The 19,468-nt window shown below is 44.0% G+C and overlaps 7 protein-coding genes across 7 annotated transcripts; 3 read left to right on the top strand and 4 right to left on the bottom strand.

Annotated features, from left to right (window-relative positions):
• Positions 1-889: 889 nt before the first annotated feature.
• EAF02_002262 (uncharacterized protein) lies at positions 890-4,718 on the bottom strand (the record flags this gene model as incomplete). Its single annotated transcript, XM_038898310.1, has 7 exons — positions 890-964; positions 1,153-1,372; positions 1,427-1,880; positions 1,933-2,123; positions 2,176-2,277; positions 2,327-3,853; positions 3,901-4,718. 7 exons carry the CDS (start codon positions 4,716-4,718, stop codon positions 890-892), a joined length of 3,387 nt encoding a protein of 1,128 aa, XP_038762002.1.
• A 1,038-nt stretch (positions 4,719-5,756) lies between these two features.
• Positions 5,757-6,152, top strand: EAF02_002261 (uncharacterized protein; the record flags this gene model as incomplete). Its single annotated transcript, XM_038898309.1, has 2 exons — positions 5,757-5,803; positions 5,870-6,152. 2 exons carry the CDS (start codon positions 5,757-5,759, stop codon positions 6,150-6,152), a joined length of 330 nt encoding a protein of 109 aa, XP_038762001.1.
• Positions 6,153-8,101: 1,949 nt separating this feature from the next.
• Positions 8,102-10,353, top strand: EAF02_002260 (uncharacterized protein; the record flags this gene model as incomplete). Its single annotated transcript, XM_038898308.1, has 4 exons — positions 8,102-8,594; positions 8,651-9,082; positions 9,272-10,175; positions 10,263-10,353. The coding sequence occupies exons 3-4, from the start codon at positions 9,892-9,894 to the stop codon at positions 10,351-10,353; spliced, it is 375 nt and encodes a 124-aa protein (XP_038762000.1). The 5' UTR covers positions 8,102-8,594; positions 8,651-9,082; positions 9,272-9,891.
• A 1,813-nt stretch (positions 10,354-12,166) lies between these two features.
• Positions 12,167-12,852, bottom strand: EAF02_002259 (uncharacterized protein; the record flags this gene model as incomplete). The annotated part of the gene is made up of 2 exons (XM_038898307.1): positions 12,167-12,675; positions 12,735-12,852. The coding sequence occupies 2 exons, from the start codon at positions 12,850-12,852 to the stop codon at positions 12,167-12,169; spliced, it is 627 nt and encodes a 208-aa protein (XP_038761999.1).
• Positions 12,853-13,153: 301 nt separating this feature from the next.
• EAF02_002258 (uncharacterized protein) lies at positions 13,154-14,665 on the top strand (the record flags this gene model as incomplete). The annotated part of the gene is made up of 3 exons (XM_038898306.1): positions 13,154-13,395; positions 13,457-13,561; positions 13,627-14,665. 3 exons carry the CDS (start codon positions 13,154-13,156, stop codon positions 14,663-14,665), a joined length of 1,386 nt encoding a protein of 461 aa, XP_038761998.1.
• Positions 14,666-14,743: 78 nt separating this feature from the next.
• On the bottom strand, positions 14,744-16,449 carry EAF02_002257 (uncharacterized protein; the record flags this gene model as incomplete). Its single annotated transcript, XM_038898305.1, has 5 exons — positions 14,744-15,539; positions 15,587-15,712; positions 15,780-15,807; positions 15,889-16,069; positions 16,155-16,449. The coding sequence occupies 5 exons, from the start codon at positions 16,447-16,449 to the stop codon at positions 15,366-15,368; spliced, it is 804 nt and encodes a 267-aa protein (XP_038761997.1). The 3' UTR covers positions 14,744-15,365.
• Positions 16,450-17,592: 1,143 nt separating this feature from the next.
• On the bottom strand, positions 17,593-18,914 carry EAF02_002256 (uncharacterized protein; the record flags this gene model as incomplete). The annotated part of the gene is made up of 2 exons (XM_038898304.1): positions 17,593-18,469; positions 18,642-18,914. The coding sequence occupies 2 exons, from the start codon at positions 18,912-18,914 to the stop codon at positions 18,014-18,016; spliced, it is 729 nt and encodes a 242-aa protein (XP_038761996.1). The 3' UTR covers positions 17,593-18,013.
• Between the last annotated feature and the right edge of the window lie 554 nt (positions 18,915-19,468).

Here is a 19,468-nt window from a genome sequence, read left to right as displayed (position 1 = left end):
AAATAAAAGAATCGTAAAAGCAAAATGAGGATAATATTGACGGCATGAGAGTAATTTGCCATGAATAATAATAAAATGCTAGTATATAACAACTGCAAGAATAATAATAATGCTACTTGCTCGCTCGCTTGTTTCCTCTTGCTTGCTTGCATTTGCTAGCTCGCTTCTACAAGATGATATTGATGATGATGATGATTATGCAAACAACATTAACACAATACGCCCAATCAATACAAAACACATAAAGCACAAGGCACAAACCCTACGCTCTTTCAAAACAAAAACACTGCCCTTTTAAAACCAAATGCCGCCTCCACCCATCTCAAAATGCATGCAGGTACGTATGTATATATATATAAAAGTATGTATGTATGTAAATATGTACGATACTCACTAGCTAGTTGCTAACGGTATATAACTTATCTCACGGTATCCATCCACACACACACACACAATGTTAACGCAAAAGTCCTTTCCTTCCCAATCTCCAGACATTCAAGATCCGCTTGAGCCGCCATGATAAGATAGACTAAGATGGATATCAACATGAGATGCGATCAAGACGCTTGCCCATCGCACTAATCGCAACGCAACCATATATTTGTAAATGCAACGACATGATTTAACCGCCCATAAACAGCCAAAGTCAAGGTCAATGCCATTCCAATATGACTTGACCGACTTCCCAAACCAAACAATGAGTAAAAATGATTCCAACGATGATAGACATAATATATCGGGTGCGGTATTAGAGAGGTAAGTAATAGAGGTAGATGTATATGACGTATATAAATTGCGAGTATGCGAATATGTCATTCTCTTCTTGAAAAAGAACAAAATTGTATACGCATTTCCCCTTCTAGATTCTTCAGATTTGATAATACAAATATCAACTCGAAGCATCCGAGAAGTTCGACTTCTCCTGCTTCAACTTTAACGGTTTCTTACGCAAACTCTTTGGAAGCTATACCATGAGAGAAAAATTATTAGCTACACTCCACGAGGTAGAAAATTATCAATGATGTCAACGCAAAGACAATTCCACTCTCAGTAGTAGATTTACCACCTGATTCGAATAGGTGTATAAAGTTAACACGAGAAGGAATTAGAGAAACTAGTAAAACCTGCTGCGAAAGTGGTAACTTGACGTGCCTGATAGTCTCTCTCAAGTAGACCAGTATATTTTCCTGCGTTGACCAGGATTTTCATATCGGTATAGAGAGCCGATGATCGTGTTGCTACGATCCCAAGGAAACTAAGAGTTCTCTTAAGAAGATCACTGAGCCCTTGCTTATCAAGAATCCCGTCGAATAATGGTCGGAGGATATGGTCGTTCCATGCTGCTTGGAGAGTAAGCACATTGCCCCATTGCCTGATTTGCTGTGTTAGTATATAGCTCATCCAATATAAGTGCATGTACACTTACGCATGTGCAGTCCCCCATGGATTCGTGACGAAAAGTCTACCCTCGCCTAGACCATGAAAAGCCCTGGTGCTATTAACAAGTGCTTGGATACCATTTTTTGCATAAGCCAATGCTTTCTCGTCGATTTCCTCTGCTGATGTCGCGTGTTTATTGATGCTCGGGACCTCAATACCATTTCGGAAATCATCTGAGGCGCGTTCTACAGAGTTTGAGGTTGAAACCGCATGTGAATGTTCCAAGATCTTCAAAACGAAATTCCTGTAGGTGATGACCTGAGCGCCGTAGTACTTGGCTCTCATTCGCGCTGTGAGAATGTCACTCGCTGGAGGGTCATTCTCTTGCCAGGTACTTGTTCCTCCAGCTTCTTTCCATCGATAAAGAAATTCTTCTGCGGTGGCTATTGACTCGAAATGGTTGGGATCATGGCGGGTATATACAGAAGGAAATTGAGAGTCTTTCGGAAAAGGTTAGTAGTTTTCAACTAATCTAACAAATAATAAACATACCATTATCAGGTTTGTAGAACATATTGTGCAATTGATTGAGATGCTTGCGTAGGTAAAGTTGGCCTTGATAACTCAACAGAACCATCTGATCGAAACCTTCTTTCACGGCTTCAACGATATTTGGACTTGGCATGTTCTCTTCGAATGTAAGGATACCGGAATGCGGGCAAGGTAATTCTGCTACAATATCGCTATCATGTGATGTTAGAATTCCGATTCACCAATTAGGCTAGATAGACAAACCTTTCAAGTTGTAAGCACGTCCAGAATGCGAAAATTAGCGGGTTGTCCTTTGCCAGCACGGGGAGCCCATCTTGCTTTAACTTTTTAAAGCGATCCAGTTTCCTAATGCCTATGTTAGTCGCATTTCATTCAGAACCTCGCCAAGACTTACGGTCTCAAAATAACCTGTAAAGCTCTACAAGCCTGATGAATGTACGAATGACTTTCTAAAACCCTTGCAAGTTGTCCGTGATACAGACCAGCTAAAATATTCACATGGACATGCTGTAGACTGTTTCCTCCAAGTTGATTTCCAATAATATCTGTAGCCAGTGCGAAATATGCCAAACCGGGAATAACATCGACATTCCTAGGTCTGAAGCCACTTCTTGCCAAATATGAATCACCTTCTATCGAAGTTCTTCGGCTGCGGGGATAGAATCGATCAATATTTTCCTGGGGCGATGGTAATTCTGAAGATTGGGTTGGAGAGCTTTGAATAGGGGATGGATGGCCATTTCGTACAACTGGAGAATTGATATGACCCCAAAGATTTTCAACATCCTTGTCGGAAGGAAGCTCGGGAATCTTCTGTCGTTCCTGACAAATCTTACCAAGCGCTAAAACCACCAGCACTAAAGCTGTACTGATTGACCGACTTGGATGGCCTGGCTTGACGAATGTCCCATAACCACCGGCAACTGAGATTTCTGGAGGTTCTCCAACTCCCGGTGATCTTTTCCGCTTGCTCCCTGGACTCTCGGGCGGCTTCATATTCACGAAACCAGCATGACTGGTATGTTGTGAAGCCAAGTTCTGAACTTGCTTTGGTTTCGCGGAATCTGATGGAATGGATTTGAGAAATGACTCGACCAGAGCATCCAGCCGCCTCGGTATCAAAATTGGATGCATAATATTCATATGCTCCTTATAACTTTTGACCAATTCCAAAACTACACTTTTTCGGAAATCAGGCATCCCATCCGACATGATACTGCCTACAACTGGTGGAGGATAATCTGGCGCACTAGATGGCGGCGTCATACCACCCAATTGACCCCATTCTTCACCAGCCGGAGATGAGACGTCGGAACTTGTATCGACTATAGAATCGGCGTGATCCGTCATAGGATCTCGATCATAGCCTTGAGCTAAATCAATTCCTTCTCCTCTTCCGAATAATCTTAGAAGTCCACGTCGTTCTTCTTGCAGCATTGGATATTTTTCGTCCTTCACGTTCTTGGGTAAGCCCCCTCCACCATTTATCATTTGCTTTACAGAAGGGACTAGCAAAAGCCTGGCTGCGCCCGTCGTGTGATTCACTGGTATTAATGGTTGCCCGGGCGGCACAGGGTCGCCTTCCTCCTCCTCCTCGAGTGCACCGGGAGTGGATCCTTCGAGTGGCTGTACTGGACCTACCACTGGCGGATCTATGGGCGTGGCATCATGAAGAATATTCGAATTCGAGCCATGAAATGTTCCGAATTCACCATCAGGTAACTGAACATCGTCTCTCCCTTCTTCTTTCATGTGCCCCTCAATACTTGATAGAGGCCGGCCGGCTCCAACTCTCTCCTGTAATTCGTCCACTCGTTTGTTCAATGATTCAAGACCTGTCTGCAAAACATTGAATAACTCTGCGTTGCGGTGTTCCAATCGTATCAAGGCCTCGATGATGTCCGTGGAAGCTTTATCAATTCTACAATGGTCAGCAGCGTATCATTCCAATTATCTTTTTGAACCTACGGTTTAGGTGGTGGATCTCGATAATGGCATTCGAAATTCTTCTCTTTACAACTACCACAAGCCGGTCGCCCTTCGTCGCATTTTGCCTTCAGATTGCGACAGCTATCGCATGCCTGAGCCGCGCGTTGCGCTTTTCGAGGCTTTGCAGGTTGAGGATAAGGTGTGACTGAATACTGTTCCCGAGGTGGAGGATGGGGGTGACCTTGTGGCGGGCCATACATTGACATAGCCCCATCGAATGTCGGTGTCGTCATCGGACTTGTAGAGGGAGGTGGGGGTTGAGGTTGATACATGGGAGGAGCGGGGTTGTTATTATACATCTGCGGAGTGTGTTGCGGAGTATGCTGCGGAGGTGGAGGTTGATCGAATCTTGGTGGAAAAGGCCTTCCTCTTTCTTCAGCGTAAGGTAGATTTACATGATGATCTGTGCCATTGGTTGTCGGTGGTGGCCTGTGTTGTGGGGGTTCTTCTGAAGGGTCCGGCTTCACGATGGGCTCTCGAGGGCCATTGTGCCCATTGTGTCCATTGTATGAAGGTATGGGAGGTGGTGGTGGGTGTTGATTATGTATATTGTGGTAAACATGCGCATGTCCTGAGTTAGGGCGATGAGGGTCTTGATGTTCTTGAAAGTTGGGGTGGGGAGGTCGTCTATCGAGGGGGTGGGCATGAGAATCGGGACGAGAGAATGGACCGCTATTATAGGGAGGTTGTAAAGGAGGAAGGGCCCTGGAAGGGTTGGGCTGATTGGGCTGCTCGATCGGCCAAGCAGGACCGGGTCCTAATCTTGGTCGCTTTGGATCTGGTTGACCATTGTCCATCATTGCGATTCATACAAAAAAGTTAAGTGACCACAACAGCTAAGGCCATGGACTGCGGTCGAGCGCGGCGGCTTCTTACAGGTTCGAGGGAGAACACAGAGGCGTAGAAGAGTTCAGTGGAGAATCATCTGCGCAAGTATGTATTACGGACTGACGTGTAGGTAATCATGTGTGTGATGTAACGAATGCCGCGCAACTGAGTAGTGAAGGTTAGATGGTATGGTAAACCGGTCTGCTTGAACAGGGTTTGAGATGATCAGCCATATTTCCCTCGGAAAGTAAGGTAAGGTAAGGTAGAGGAGTAATAAGCTATCTAAGAGCTACCCGGGTACCAAGCAAGTGGTCCCTTGAATACAGTTTTGCGCTGGAGCAAGGCGCGACAGAAGAAGTGAGATCCATGAGAACATTTAAAACATACGTTACCTTGGATATTGATTAAACCCTTTCAAGTAGAGTTCAAGATCTGCTCTGCAATGCAACTTTCAGGGTTACTTTCGATTCTTTCCTGCTTTCTTGCTTGCTTGCTGAGAAAGATTTTATGAATAATAATTCTTGAGGGGGCTTTTAGGTTGGTTGAGAGAAAATTGGATAAATAATAAATAATAAATGAATAATAATATAAATGGATAAATAAAAGGATAATTGGGAATAATTGAATAATAGAACAATCGAATCAATAATAAGTGGTTATCTAGGTCCTGGGATCTTTTGGGGCGGAGGGGGGGTGCTTTGTCAATTGTAAACTTTAATAGCTGAGGCGGGAGCTAGGATCAGGTAGTCAAGGATTCTTTCGTTTTCTTCGTTTTCTTCGTTTCTCGTTTCTCTTCCAATTTTCCCTCTTTTTTCTTTCTTTCGCGTGCGTGAAGGTGGGATGGTGATATGTACCCAGCTAAGGTACTCTTTTAGATTGAGTTTTGAGTTTGGGGTTTTTGGATCTAAGAGTAACCTGGTACGTACTTGCGCCTTAGTCAAGAGCGGGAGTGGGCACGGTATGTTGAGTAGTATACGAGTAGTGTGAGAGTAGTGAGGTACGGTAAAATGGCCGAATCAGATTGCAAGATGATTTTGGGATTGCGTTTGTGTATGTATGTAGGTAGGGCGGTGGGTGAGTAGGTGTGTATGTGTGGATGTGTGTATGTATGTATTTCTAGGATCTCTTGGCGCGTTTTCTTTTCTTCTGTTGCTATATGGATTGTTAGAAGGAGAGGAGAGGAGAGGAGAGGAAAGAAGAGGAAAGAAGAGAAGAGGAGAGGAGAGGAGAGGAGAGGAGAGGAGAGGAGAGAGCGCGCGCGCGCAGAGAAGAGAGAGAGAGAGAGAGCAGAGAAGAGAAAGAAAGAGAGTGCGGACAAGAGAGAGCGAGACAGAGAGAACTGTAAATCAAAGCATCAACTATCGAATTGCGCAAATAACAATAGAAACATAATAGAGATGTAGGTGAGCACAATACAATTCAACACAACACAATACAACAAAATACAACACAATATATAAATGAGCAGAGATAGCGAGGAACAGAAAGGAATTGATTTGCAAAGGAGGCAAAACAAAGCCAGCAAGTAACAAGCCAGCAAGCAATTACCCCGAACCAGTCATTTAATGACCGAGGCGTGAGTTTTGTGCAGCAATGGTGGATGGATGTTCTGCTTTCTTGCTTGCTTGCTTGCTTGCTCGCTCGCGTTCTTGCTGTGGATTGTTGTTGCCGTCCTTGGATGGAAATGGATCCTGATGATATAGCAGAGATGATTATGATAATGCTAGAAAAGTTAAAATGTCCCTTTTGTGCGTCTCTCCCCACCACAATCATACAAATCATACAATCAAATCATTCAAATCAATCAATTGTTCAAAAAAGCAAGAACAGAAGAAAATGCAAAACAACCTTGAACCCGTCAAAAAGTTCAAAATAACTCCACTCCAAACTTATTGTTGCCCCGTCTCTCGTCTCCTTTTCAATTTCAAAAATTAGAAATTTTATAAAAAAAAACTCAGACTCTAACCTAATTTTATGCCAGCTTGCTTTGATTTATTTCCTTGATAACCAGTGGATGATTCAATCTTTCGACCTTCGCAAACGATGGGAAAACGCTTCGAAGTATCAAGAGATGCCACCACGGGAAATCAATCAACAATCAAGCAAACTTCACAAACTTGGGGTTAAAGTCCAAAGAGCACGATAAGGATAGAGGCGATAGCTTGATAGGTGAAGATTAAGGCAAAGGGTAAAAAGAAGGTTCATGCAAGTAGGTATCCCCAAAAAAATTGACGTACTAACCCGTGTCTTCGTGACTTGGAATGTGTGGAAGGGAACAAAATGTATAGTGTCTGTGCCGGTGTTACTTGATACGGCGCATTCGAAAGCCGTTGAAGATGAAGAAGATACGATCGAGTTGCAAGGCTCAGGATGCTGGTATGCTGGTATGCTAGTATGCTGGTTGTTAGATGTTGGTTGCTGTCGTATACCCTTCCAAGACCTGCGTTGTTTGGTTCGTCTCTCCGCCGTCTCTCTTCCGCGTCGCAGCGCACTTTTCGCGATTCAAGATTCGAGTGTGCAATGTCGGTGCAGTGTTCACTATTCAGTGTTCACGAAAGCTTTCGTGCCCAGTTACCCGGTGCCAACCACCCGAGAATAGGCGATATAATGCTTTTGTGGGCAGGTAAGGTTATTGTGAAGTTGGAAATAGTTTAGATTGACAAGGGGGAAGAAAGTGTAATGTAAGGTGGGATAATCGGTAGTCTGTTTGTGCAATGCGAGTATGCTTAATGCGTTGAGACTAGGATGAATGTAATACCTGAGCCGGCTGGAGCTTGATTTGGGGAGTGAGGCGTGGCGTGGTAACTTGGAAGAAGGAAAAGGAGGGAAAGGTGTGCGAGGGGCAGGAGGGGTGCCGGGTTACGGTTGATTGATTCTACGAGGGAGGTAGTATGGTAGGTAGTATTGGGTCGGCGGGCGAGGCTGGATGAAGATATCAATCATTTGATGCTATTGGAAAATGATATCGTGATTCGTGATGTCGCTCAATCAATTAATGATTCCAATATCAAACTGCTTGCTCATTGCTGTACGTAGCCTGCCATCTGCCAATTGCTTGCTCTCACCCGGCCACCTTTGCATCCCACTACTGCTGGCATCAAATAATGCTACCCCTACTTGATGTAAGCTTTGCCCAGTAGGGTAATTATATGTTTTGTTTTGTTGAGTTAAGTCTATACGATGTCCATGACTGGCGAAGGGATTGACGAGGAAGTGATAGATAAAAGGGTCTAGCCATCGAATGTCATCCCAAGTGGGACAACCTAGGAGACGATCCATTTCCATTTCCGATGTGTAAAACTCTGCGTACGAGATTTAATAAGCGAAAATATAACATGTCACTGTCGATGAGAAATACAAGCCGTGTGTATATATGGTACCAACGTCAAAGTACTTCACAGACCAGCGTACCACCACATGGCATCTCTTCTCTCTTCAAAACATACACAACATCAAACTTCAACCCGACGCACCCGCAACGCCTAGGCTCCTCGCAGTAAACTGTTCTCACTATCCCAACAACAACAATAACAGCATCATCATCATTATCATCATCCTGAGAATTATGTCCGGATCTGTGTACACCAGCATGTCGCATCCCAGGGATGAGAGCCAGTAAGCAGAGGATGTAGCACGTCGTCTCAACCTGCCCAATGATAAATGTGGAGGGATTGGCAGTCTCGTCTGGCCCTATCTGTAGAACAATCACATCCAATGCATTTTAGCGACTTTATCCAGTGCAGAACAAGCACATTCTCCTCATTCGAAGCTTTCTACTGGGAAGGATGCGGGGGCGTCAGTCACTTTCATGTGTATTTCTCAAAGCCAAGCTGGGGGCTTGTCAGGTAGGTTGTCAGCCTCGAATGTCGTATGACCTGCTCCTTACAACATTCTAAAACAGTAACTTTGGTGATGACATAGGTAGGTATTCAATGTTGCCTGCATATGTAGGAGTACAAATTCCACCCTCCCAGCTACGTGCATTATGGAGCATGGAGTACGTACGTACATGCCCAGCATACAAATCGTAACATGAAAGGAAGCTCTTCGCCATTTCATCATTCTCACAGATTCCCAGAACTTCTCATCAATTCCCACCAGCTTACGATGAACAACAGGCCTCCTGGTTGGTCATGGTACATACCGATGCCTTGGACATGGGAGGCACCACTCTTCAGCACCCATTCTTCTACGCACGATTGTCCTGCATCAGAATCCTTCGCCTCATCAAACCCATGGAAATTAATCGGTAATGTCTCCGCGCCCCAGTATGCTCCCTGAACCCTCTGTCGTGAAGATGAGCTGTGGATATCGAGCAATCATTTCATTTTCTGTAAGGAAGGAATTTTCACAAAAAAGTCCCTGGTTGCCTGGGTATCCTCATCTCCCTGGCCCCGTTGCTAACTTGCTTTGGCTCGGACTTCCTGTGTCTTGGTAAAACAAGAAAAAAATGGAGGCAGCAAATTCACAAGAGATTTCTTTCTGGAAGGGTCAAAGCGTGCTAACAATGTCACAAACTCAGTAATTGAAATGTAACAAAAATGTCCACATTGATGATCATATCAAAATCAAGAACTCTCATAACGCAACGATTTTGCCTCTTTCACCTCTTTTGCCTCTCTCGCCTTCTTTTCTAAATTCAAATGATTTCATTTGTTTCTCCATCATATGATTGCAATATCTCCCATTCCCCGTATCATTTTGGACAAACAATATCAATCATCCGACTCGAAGAGATCCCAGGCTCCCAGGGAGTAATAACTGAGATCAGCATGGAGAACTGCGGGGACTCTAGCAACTGATCCAACGGCTTTCGGGTAGAGCCCTTAAAGTGCTTCTTTTCCTTCCATGCTCTGCCCCAATCACAGCGTCGTTCCTGAAAATACTTCCCGAGAACATGACGATAAGTACTGGTACACAAAAAACAAAAGTACACGTTCGGCGGAACGGGCGCGAGGCACGGAACGATACGTTTACTTGTGATTTCTAGCCTCCTTCTAGCCCTACTTACTCAAGAATCAGAAGGGTTTCCGTTCACAAGTGGAGGAATAGCTCGGCTATTGTTCAACTCGAGTCAGTATTGCACGGAAAAAAACAAAATCTACTCGGAGTCTCTAGGACGATTCTAATTTGCGCCATCGAATGTCTCAGACTCGATGTAATAATGGAACAGATTCAAAAGAAAATAATGCGCATCATCGAAAGAGAAAGAAAGAAATGCATGAAAGAGACGGTAAATGTGCCCCAATCATGTTTCGTAAGCTCCTCCAAGGAGTCGGGCACGAGTTTCAAAGCCTGTCGACCATATGTAATCGCGGTGCCGTACCGGCGTCTAGAAATATCTGGGACAGAGATTCACGGAAGGGTTACACAGAAGTTCTGGTGCTCACTATAGAGACCGCGATGCGACGATCGTTACACAAAGGGTGGGTTGGGCATATATGGTACATTGTCGGCGATTAGCATTCGAGAAACACGGAAGACTAATGAACAATAATAGAAATCCCTTGCAGGCGAACCAAATCATCGAAACCAGTATCCGATGCAACGGCTTCATTGACTGATGCCCGAAAAGTCCGCGGCAAACAAGGATATGCCAAATAAACTTTTTCCACGAAGCTTCCTGTCAAAATTCCGGCACGATCTAAGCTCGTTCGCCATTCTTACCCGGTAATGTACTAACCCACGACTTGCATATTATCTCGCATCGTATCATTTGTTGCATAGTATGACTCTTGTCAGAGATAGATTTAGACTACGGGGACTCAGCGACAATCGTTACGACTGGATGCGGATCATCTGAGTTCAAACGGACTGTGTTATCCGTACGTAAAGATGTAACCTCACCGCTTCTTCCAAGCTACAGGATCGATGGTGCTGATGGAAATGCGACTGATCATTTAGGAAGCTGAGGTTATAGCGCGCGAGACTTACGATGGCCGACAGGAAGATGATAAGACGGCTAAACACGAATTGAAAAGGCGGTGCTTCCAAGTTGCATGTAATGTGACTTGTGCCCTGAGTTGTTGATGTTGCTTGCATGTTGGTTAGGTGGAATGTGCGACGAGGGAATCATATCGCTCATGGTTGCAGATGGTGGTGATTTGCTTCCAGAACCGGTACTCGTTTTCCCATGGCAGATGATAAACTTCCGATGTGACCAATGAGGGTCTTCGGAGGTTAATATGCAATGTGCGCAAATCTTCAACTTTTTTCTGACTCGTTACTTACATCACCATGAATGTATGCAGTGATTGCAATGCTGTTAGCGAAGTTAACAAAAATGCGATTCTGGACATCAAAAATCTCAAGCTAGATCTGCATCATTTCGTTTGTTTCACGAGAACACGAATATTTGATATATACAATCCTGGCCCTTATAGACGAACTGTTGGTTGATGCTATCACATCTGAGTTATATGACACGACCAGTATCTGTATACAGTAATTACATACGTCCGAAACATTCCTCCGTGAAAGAGGCAAATTGCAACGTACCGGATACATGAACTGATAGATAAGAAAACGGTGAACTTTCAACCCCTCCAGAGGCAAGAATACAAAGAGACTATTGGTGAAACGGGAAATGTCAAGACCAAGATTAACCAGGTCCACCTTGTACTATTGTACGGACCTTTTTCCACGTGTCAGCGGAGACGACTTGAATATTCGGACCCTTCGCCCAACCAAAAGGCAACCTTCATCTAATTACCTTACCTTGTTCAACTCGGTCGCTCAAATCTTTCACGCCTAGTTTAACAGAGCTCATTGATGGAAGATTGCTTTCTACCGGTAACCGAGTTAAAATTTTCAAGGATTAATTGCATTCATTTCTCGTGAGCAAGATATAGCGTTTAGCTATCCTGAGCTATCAGAGTCAGCCCAAATGTCGGTGTAACACGAAGCATGCAAGCTTACTCAGAAGCGTCAAATGAGAACGTGAGTGCCAATTTTGATATTTGACCCAGGTCGCACAAGTTTGTTTCGGTGTACACCATCAGCTTTGAACGTCCCAATAAATCGGAAAGCTACGGCGAAACACCATCCGCATTGGTTGCCGAAGATACCGATGTAGATGTCGTATCCGGCTCGTCCCTTAACCGTGAAGGGGCTAACTCGATTGAATGAAAACCCATCACGCCACCGACCCTTCTAGTTTATCTCAATCCTACTCGTATAGCTCCATACTCGTAAAATTGGGCTGGTAAAAAGCAGTCTGATAACGAGCCCGTTCACCGTTCTGATATCCTGACTGGTCAAATTTTCTTCTTCCGTTAATCACGTTGAACCCCCCTTGAGTGTTGGCTGTGGTCCAAAATAGCTCGTCTAAACCCAGTGTGACCGCAACCCCAAATCGCCCGAGATCGTAGTCTAACGCTCCGTGTCGTGGCTGTCTAATATCTACGTATGCTTTATTTCAACCCGATCCATTGACATGATCATCATGGACGCGTCTTCTCTTAGCGGGCCTTTTAGCTTCTAGGGGTGAGCTGACAATGCTGCCTGTTCGAGAGCGTCGACCGCGTCCAAGAATATTGATATTGAAATCCTCTCCCTCCGTAAAAGTCAGGTCACCTGTTTCTCCTAGGATCTCTCGAGATGCTTCTTCCATCAAAATACCCAGTCCTATCAAAGCCGTCTCGTCCATGCTGCGCCAATCTATAGACCCTCCCTCTGCAGTTGCACGCGAATAGAAATCTGAAGCATAGGTGTGAAGTGATTTTAACAGATCGGAGTCTGGCAACCCCTTTGGAGACTCTCGCTCATTTGCAAAATAGATGTCCGATTCGGCATACCTGGTGGGCGCATTTTTGCTCCGAAACAACACAGCTTCGGGAGGCACAGCGCTTAAAGAGGACGATGTAGTATCCCGCGTTGAGGAGACAACCACACTCCTAGGAATGAAACCTGCTGCGGAAATCCGACCTGAGCCAAACGTCAGTACGTAACTTTATCTCCGATCGATGTCGTGTTTGGAACGTTACCTGCAACAGCGTCGTAAACAGATGGTTTTCTTGTTCGTGAAACCTTGTCCCCCTCTATTGATTTTTCTTCAACATTTGGATTGATGAAAGTATTCTGTGAAAATGCCTTTGAAGTCATAGTGTCCTTTGATTTTCAAATGTTGATGTCTAGAATGTAAAAAATGAATAAGAATTGTGAGAGCTGAGTCTAGCTAGAGCGCTCTAGAAATTTAGCTCAGTATGGTATGACGATGCTGAAACGACCCCGCGTAATTTGTATCGTCGCGTCGCAATCCTTTCAGGTTTTGCTCCTACATAAGCAACACTTCTCAGTGCATCACACACGTAGTAGGTATTGACATTGAGGTATATCATCACCACCTACCTATGTCCCCCAATTTATTCTTTTCGAATACAAGATTCTATCGTACACCAAATGTATGAATCAATTGATCTTTGATCGATCATCGGGCAATCTTGGCCCAAATGCCTTTGCTCGCATTCAGACTACCCAATTAATCCATGCGATTTTACCAGCTCCAAAGGTACGATTCAATGGTGGTGAAAAGCCTCCGACGACTGTAGCTTCAGGTACGGGAGCTCGAGATTACGAGCCAGCGAAGATATGGGCGCACCAAACTGGAGTAAACGCCTTGTCAATAGATAGATTTGATGGAAAGATGTAAGAGTGAAATGAATAATGATACTTATTGAAACTTCTGGACTGACGTGAAGATATATAGTCTCCTTTCTGGTGGTGCAGATGCATCGATCAAAGTTTGGGATCTTGATCAAATCCCCACCGGGGCATCAGAATATACATTCCGACCAACCGGAATGGTCCCCAGGTATTTTACAGATTTCTATCATTGTGCCTAACAGTTGGGAAGCATCCACTAACTCGGGTCTGCAGGAGTGCTTCCGCGCATCAATATGGCATTACACATCTTAGTTTCTATCCTTTCGATTCTGCTGCGTTTCTCTCTTCGTCGTATGATCATCATCTCAAACTATACTCCACGGAGACTCTCCAATTATCCGCAGACTTCGATCTAGACTCTGTAGTCTATTCACATGCCGTATCTCCCATTGCACAACATCTTTTGGTGGCTTGCGCGACTCAACATCCAGCTGTCAGGCTCATAGATCTTCGGTCCGGCGCAAGTACACATTCATTAGCCGGACATCATGGAGCTATCCTCTCAGTCGCTTGGCATCCAAACGTTGAGCATATACTAGCCAGTGGGTGTGTAGATGGTACGATTCGTGTCTGGGATGTTCGAAAGAGTTCTGGCGCAGTGGGCTTATTGGATTTGGAAGATGCAATTGGGATGACAACTACACATGGGATGGCGGGTGGTCGATCAAGAGCTTCTGCCAAGGCCCATACCGGAGCTGTCAATGGTCTTACGTGGACGGATAATGGGAACTATATCATATCTGCAGCACACGATGAACGAATTCGAGTCTGGGATGCAGCTACGGGTGCAAATACTCTCGCAAGCTTTGGTCCAACAATCAAGAATGGACATCTCTCAAGTCTACCTATAGTAGTGTCACCCACAGCACTAACACCCCCCATGAAAGAACTTCTCTTCTTCCCCAATGAAAAAGAAATTCTTGTTTTTGAACTTCATGAAGGTCGTCTTCTCAAGCGACTGAAAGTTTCTGGTCCCACTGTTGCAGCAGTGCGATCTCGAACCGGTGAGCGAAATATCCGGAACCGTATCACAGCGCTGGCGTGGAGAGAACCGGTTGATGGTATATATTCCGCTCATTCGGATGGACAGATCAGAGCTTGGATACCTAGAACTGAAGAAGATATTCAAATGGATCGTGAGGAAGAGGAGGAAGGCAAGACTCATGATGAGGATGAAGGGAGGAAGAGGAAGAGAAACGTTCTCGATGACGTGTTTAGGGATCTGACAAGACAGAAAATAAGTTTTGGTTAGGCGATTTATCTATCTTAAAAATGCTTCTTTTATGACTCGTTATCACGCTGGCTTGAAAGTGTAATGTTCATTTAAATACACCCTGTAAGGCTTAGTGGCTTCCTAAACTGAACCTCAGACTGCACTGGGGGTTCGTTATGCAAGCTTTTCCCAAATGCGTTCCGGAGCTCAAAGAGCATTGCACATACTTTTGTCAATTTATTTTACTCTTAGCACTGTCAGCTTTTGTGCTGTGACCTGAACACGTACTAAATTAATCACTATTATCTTTCATCATAAGCTAGGAGATCACTTCGTTTTACATCCATAATTATCTATTTGAAGACTGATATTTGCAAGTTACAAAGGAAGGGCTTTCCAACAGCTCTATTATTACACTAAGTCTATTCTTGCATATATATCTGAAAGCCTTTTAAAGCAATTCACATCCGAAGAAACCTCCGGTTTGCCTTTGAGTTTTAGAGAAGATTTAGTTGGGTCTCCTACCCAGTGTGTCATTTGCTTATTTAAATTAGACGAATTTCTCAATATCAATGCCTGGCACTGTTGATGGGTGTGATATTGGTTTGGTTGTAGAAGTTGGAAAGCTTGAGAGTCTATGCATTTGCAAACTAACAGATGTTCATTGAAACCTGTTAAATGAAAGCTCATGTCTGGGGGTTTTCTTGAGTAATTCCCCTCTGTTTCTTTTTAAAAACATCTATTTCCCCAAATGGATTCCTCCGTCAATGATAGAGTTTGTACCAGTGGCACTCTCGCTCTCAGCTAAACAGTATATCTGTCTAGCAACCTCTTCGACGGTCGCGAGTCTTCCTAGTGTGCTCTTTTTCTTTACTCCCTCTACTTTTGACTCGGGGAATTGGAGACCCCAATCCTGTGGTGATGTGGGTTAGCTTGATGTCATGCATTATAGTTGAGGACGGAGGTAATGAATATTGAACTTGCAGTGAGCATCAATCCCGGTGAAACGGAGTTCACCCGTATTGTTGACGTGAGAGCTAATGACTTGATGAGATGTATCTGTGCAGCTTTCGTCACAGAATATGCCTGAATTTGCACTCGTCAGCGCTCTTGCCTTGCTCACGTTTATCAGATCCTTGGGTTATGAACATACCATGGAACTCCCACCCGGTTTCACACCCCTAATGAAATCTCATTAGCCCTTGTTGATATCGCAGATTCGGATCACGAAGCTATCAATAGAAGAATAATAGAACACTAACGCGATACTAGCTGTCGATATGAAACTTCCATCGGTCGTCTCTAGATATGGCTTCACAGCATGGAAAAGCCACAAATGAGACTTCACATTCATGTTGAAACATCGATCCCAATCTTCTTCAACAATATTGTCGTCTAGGTCTTGAAAATTGCGAATCTGAGTCCAGCCATGGTTGGAAACAACTGTTTTATTAGACTAGTCCTCTTGATTTCCAAGTTCAAAATATAAATGGATCGAGAAATCGGGAAGTTTGAGATGTAAACACACCAACATCTAATCGTCCCCACTTCTCCACGCTCTCCTTGACCAATCTCTCCACCTCGTCTTTCTTGGACATATCAGCCTTTACAGCTGTAACTACATCTTTCTCTTCCATATCTGGTAGTTTTCTACGGGCAAGATCTCCGAGTTCACCGACAAGATCTTGCGCTTTGTCATGGCTGGAATGGTAATTGATGATGACACGGACACCGTGTGATGCAAATAGTCGAGCGGTGGCAGCACCGAGCCCGGCTGAAGAAGCTGTTATCAGGGCTACAGAAGCTCGAGTTAAAGGTGCCATTATTGGAGTTAGATTTTGATAGAGGAGTAGAAATCAGGATTGAAGTGAAGTGAGAGAGGGGCGGAAATTACCCCGCTTTCATGCATGTGCCCCGCACTTTCCGATTCTGTGTGTTTATGATACTGCTTGCTATCTTGGGGAATTTGATGGATTAATAAAGTGATTTCAAATTGTGTGCTCACATCTTTCCTCAAACTATCTTAGACCTGATGTTAATTTCAGAGAGGTCTGCTAATGATGCCGCAGTTCTTCCGGTCCTCACTTCCTCCCTTACTTTCGAACTCTCGGTTTCATGTATACCTAGCTTGTTGACTTTTCTTCCACAAATTGATTTAAACTTTATTCATTTATGTAGACTAATGCAAAACTAAGTCTCTAGGTTAATACTTTGATACTTGTGTGGCGACATTGCGGTTCACTCTCTCACTATAGAGAAACGCTCTTCATGATTGAAAAAGATAAAAGTCTATCCTCAAGCCAACTAATATCTTCAAAGACTTCAAGATTGCAAAGCTATTTAGTATATATCAATATACCTCTTGAAGTAGTTCAAAGTGCTATAACACAACACCTAGAACTATCTACATGATACCGCCCCTCCATTCAAGTCCCAAATACTCATTGAAAATGTGGTTTTGAACGTGGATTCTCTTGGGAATAGCACTTTCGTCCCCCATACTTGTTCGGTGTTATATGTAACGGTATCTACAGCGAAGAGTACTACTGTAAGCTGGTTGGGGGTGCAGCGTTTGCGCAGTCGATGTATCTTGTGGTATGAAGGAAAAGGTATGGATTACGAATAGAGATGGCGAGTTTATGGATGATGGGAGGATGAAGATGAAATGGGAGTTCTGAACGGAGGTTTATAGAACAGGACGGGAGAGGAGAAGGAAAACGTACAAGAGCTGTGGTGTGTGTGATTCATGGTTTCCCGAGGTCATTATAGTATCGTCTAATAAGAGAGCGAAGAGTGAAAAATCTATGAGGTGAGAATGGCTCTCTAAAGTGTCTTTACCATTGTACAATACGACTGGAAAATCACTTCTTATTCTGATGTTGTGAGAACAGGGCAGGTTTTATACTGTGCGAAAAAAAGGAATGGGAGTTATTAGGAAACATTCATATCGACTTGGAGAACAATCTTGCATGGTTTCATTAGGTATATTTATTCTTTTCCTATATGCGAAAAAGAAAAGAAAATCGTGAGTGACATATACAAGATGATGCAGATAGATCCCGCAAAAGCCAGGCCAGCCCATAATATTTACCCCAAAACCTGTCATATCTTTGTAGAGAGGAGTGAGCTGATTCTTTCGTAATGCAGCTTACAGTCATTATGCATTCCAACGCCGTAATTTTGTGTCTGCTCGAGTCGGATGCTCAAGTAGACATAACCGTAGTCCCATTTTTATTTATACACTTTGTACATCGTGATTCCTCCACTGAAAATTTCCGTTCATTACTCCAATATATATATATATACGGAGTAAACTTCTTCATTACTCTATGCGCCGAGCAATGCTAGGTTTGCGTCCCGCAAAATGTGAAACTTGGTTTACAGTATTCAAGGGTTCTTGACAACCCCGACCTTGGCAGCTCTCAAGATTCTTCCGTTGAGCTTAAATCCCTTCTGTTGGGTGTGAAAAACTGTGCCGTCCTCCTTTCCTGCCATAGGAGTCATGAAAGTAGCCTCGTGTTCATTTGGGTTGAATTTCTCGGACTCGACTGAAGGGTCGAATCTTTCCAAACCATGCTTCTTCAATGTTGACATGAGGATGTTCTCGGTCATCTTCAATCCCTCGTGTAATGTGATCAAGTCTTGTTGGTGCTCATTGCGTTCTTCGGCAGAAATGGAGAGCTTCTCTGCGGGAACAGTGGTAAGAGCTCGGTCAAAGTTGTCAACACTGTCAACAAGATCTTTGGCAAATTTTTGAATGGCAAAGTCCTTTGCAGCTTGCATATCTCGTTTTGTGCGCTCTTGGAGGTTGCGGAATTCGGCGATGGAGCGCAGGAGCTTGTCCTGTGATGTGGGGTTAGCCAAATGCTCTTGAACTGGTATTTGCAATTCCTTTGCCACCGGATGAGATTCGCAAGCTCAGATTCCATAAGTATAAGTGCCGCAGTATTCGGCATAATGAGTGTAAAGCAGTAGTAAGGAAGCAGATCAATAATATTAGATTGGAAATACAAACCTTTAATTCAAGAATCTCCTTATCCTTTGCCTCCAAAGCCTTCTTCGATGGGTCTTCTACTTCAGCATCCTTCTTCTCTGCTGCTGGCTCATCCTTCTTAGCCTCTGGTTCCGTAGCATAGAATCTCCTTCCTTGGAATTGCCTCGACGCAACTTGCGCGGCCGGCGAAGTATTATTGTGGAATTGAGAACGCAAAGGTTGTCTTGCGGCTGAGCTGCGAAGAGAAGAGCTCAAAGCTCGAGATGATTGACGGAGTAATGTTCTTGAGTTCATTGTGTCGTCGTTGTGAGGTGTAATATGGAGGCAAATCGAGTAAGTGAGCACCAAATTTTTTGATTGATGGGAGACATCGGGATGGAAATTTTTAGTGTGGTTTTGGGCGGTCTAGGTTGGCAGTAAGCGATCATCATCTGACGACATTTGAGTCGCCTCGCTCCATTTGTGGAGCGGAAGTCATGATCAGTCAACAACAATCCAATCCATTTCAATCGAAGATAAACATGAAAGCAAAGTCAAAATACTCCAAGAAATATGGAAATATGGCATATGTTCCATGTATGCATCCAAACATTTAAAATGATTACAAGATGCTGGGTGATTAGGATGCATAGAGTGGGTGTACATTCCTTTCTTGACCGGCCTGCTGCATTAGAATGGTTGAAATGGAGAGCCATATAGGTAGGCATATCGAGTTCATATGAGTTAATATGTTCTCAAGATGTGCCATATAGGGAAGGAAGAAAATATCTCCCGGAGGTCTATGCAGTTCTCTGCAGACAGCAAAGTCTACTTTTTTATCTTCATAATGCTTTCTACCCAGATCATTT

The sequence above is a fragment of the Botrytis sinoallii genome, assembly GCF_014898435.1.
Source record: "Botrytis sinoallii strain Bc 23 chromosome Unknown BSIN_003, whole genome shotgun sequence".
In the NCBI taxonomy this organism is placed as follows: domain Eukaryota; kingdom Fungi; phylum Ascomycota; class Leotiomycetes; order Helotiales; family Sclerotiniaceae; genus Botrytis; species Botrytis sinoallii.
This window is presented reverse-complemented; position numbering and strand designations above follow the sequence as displayed.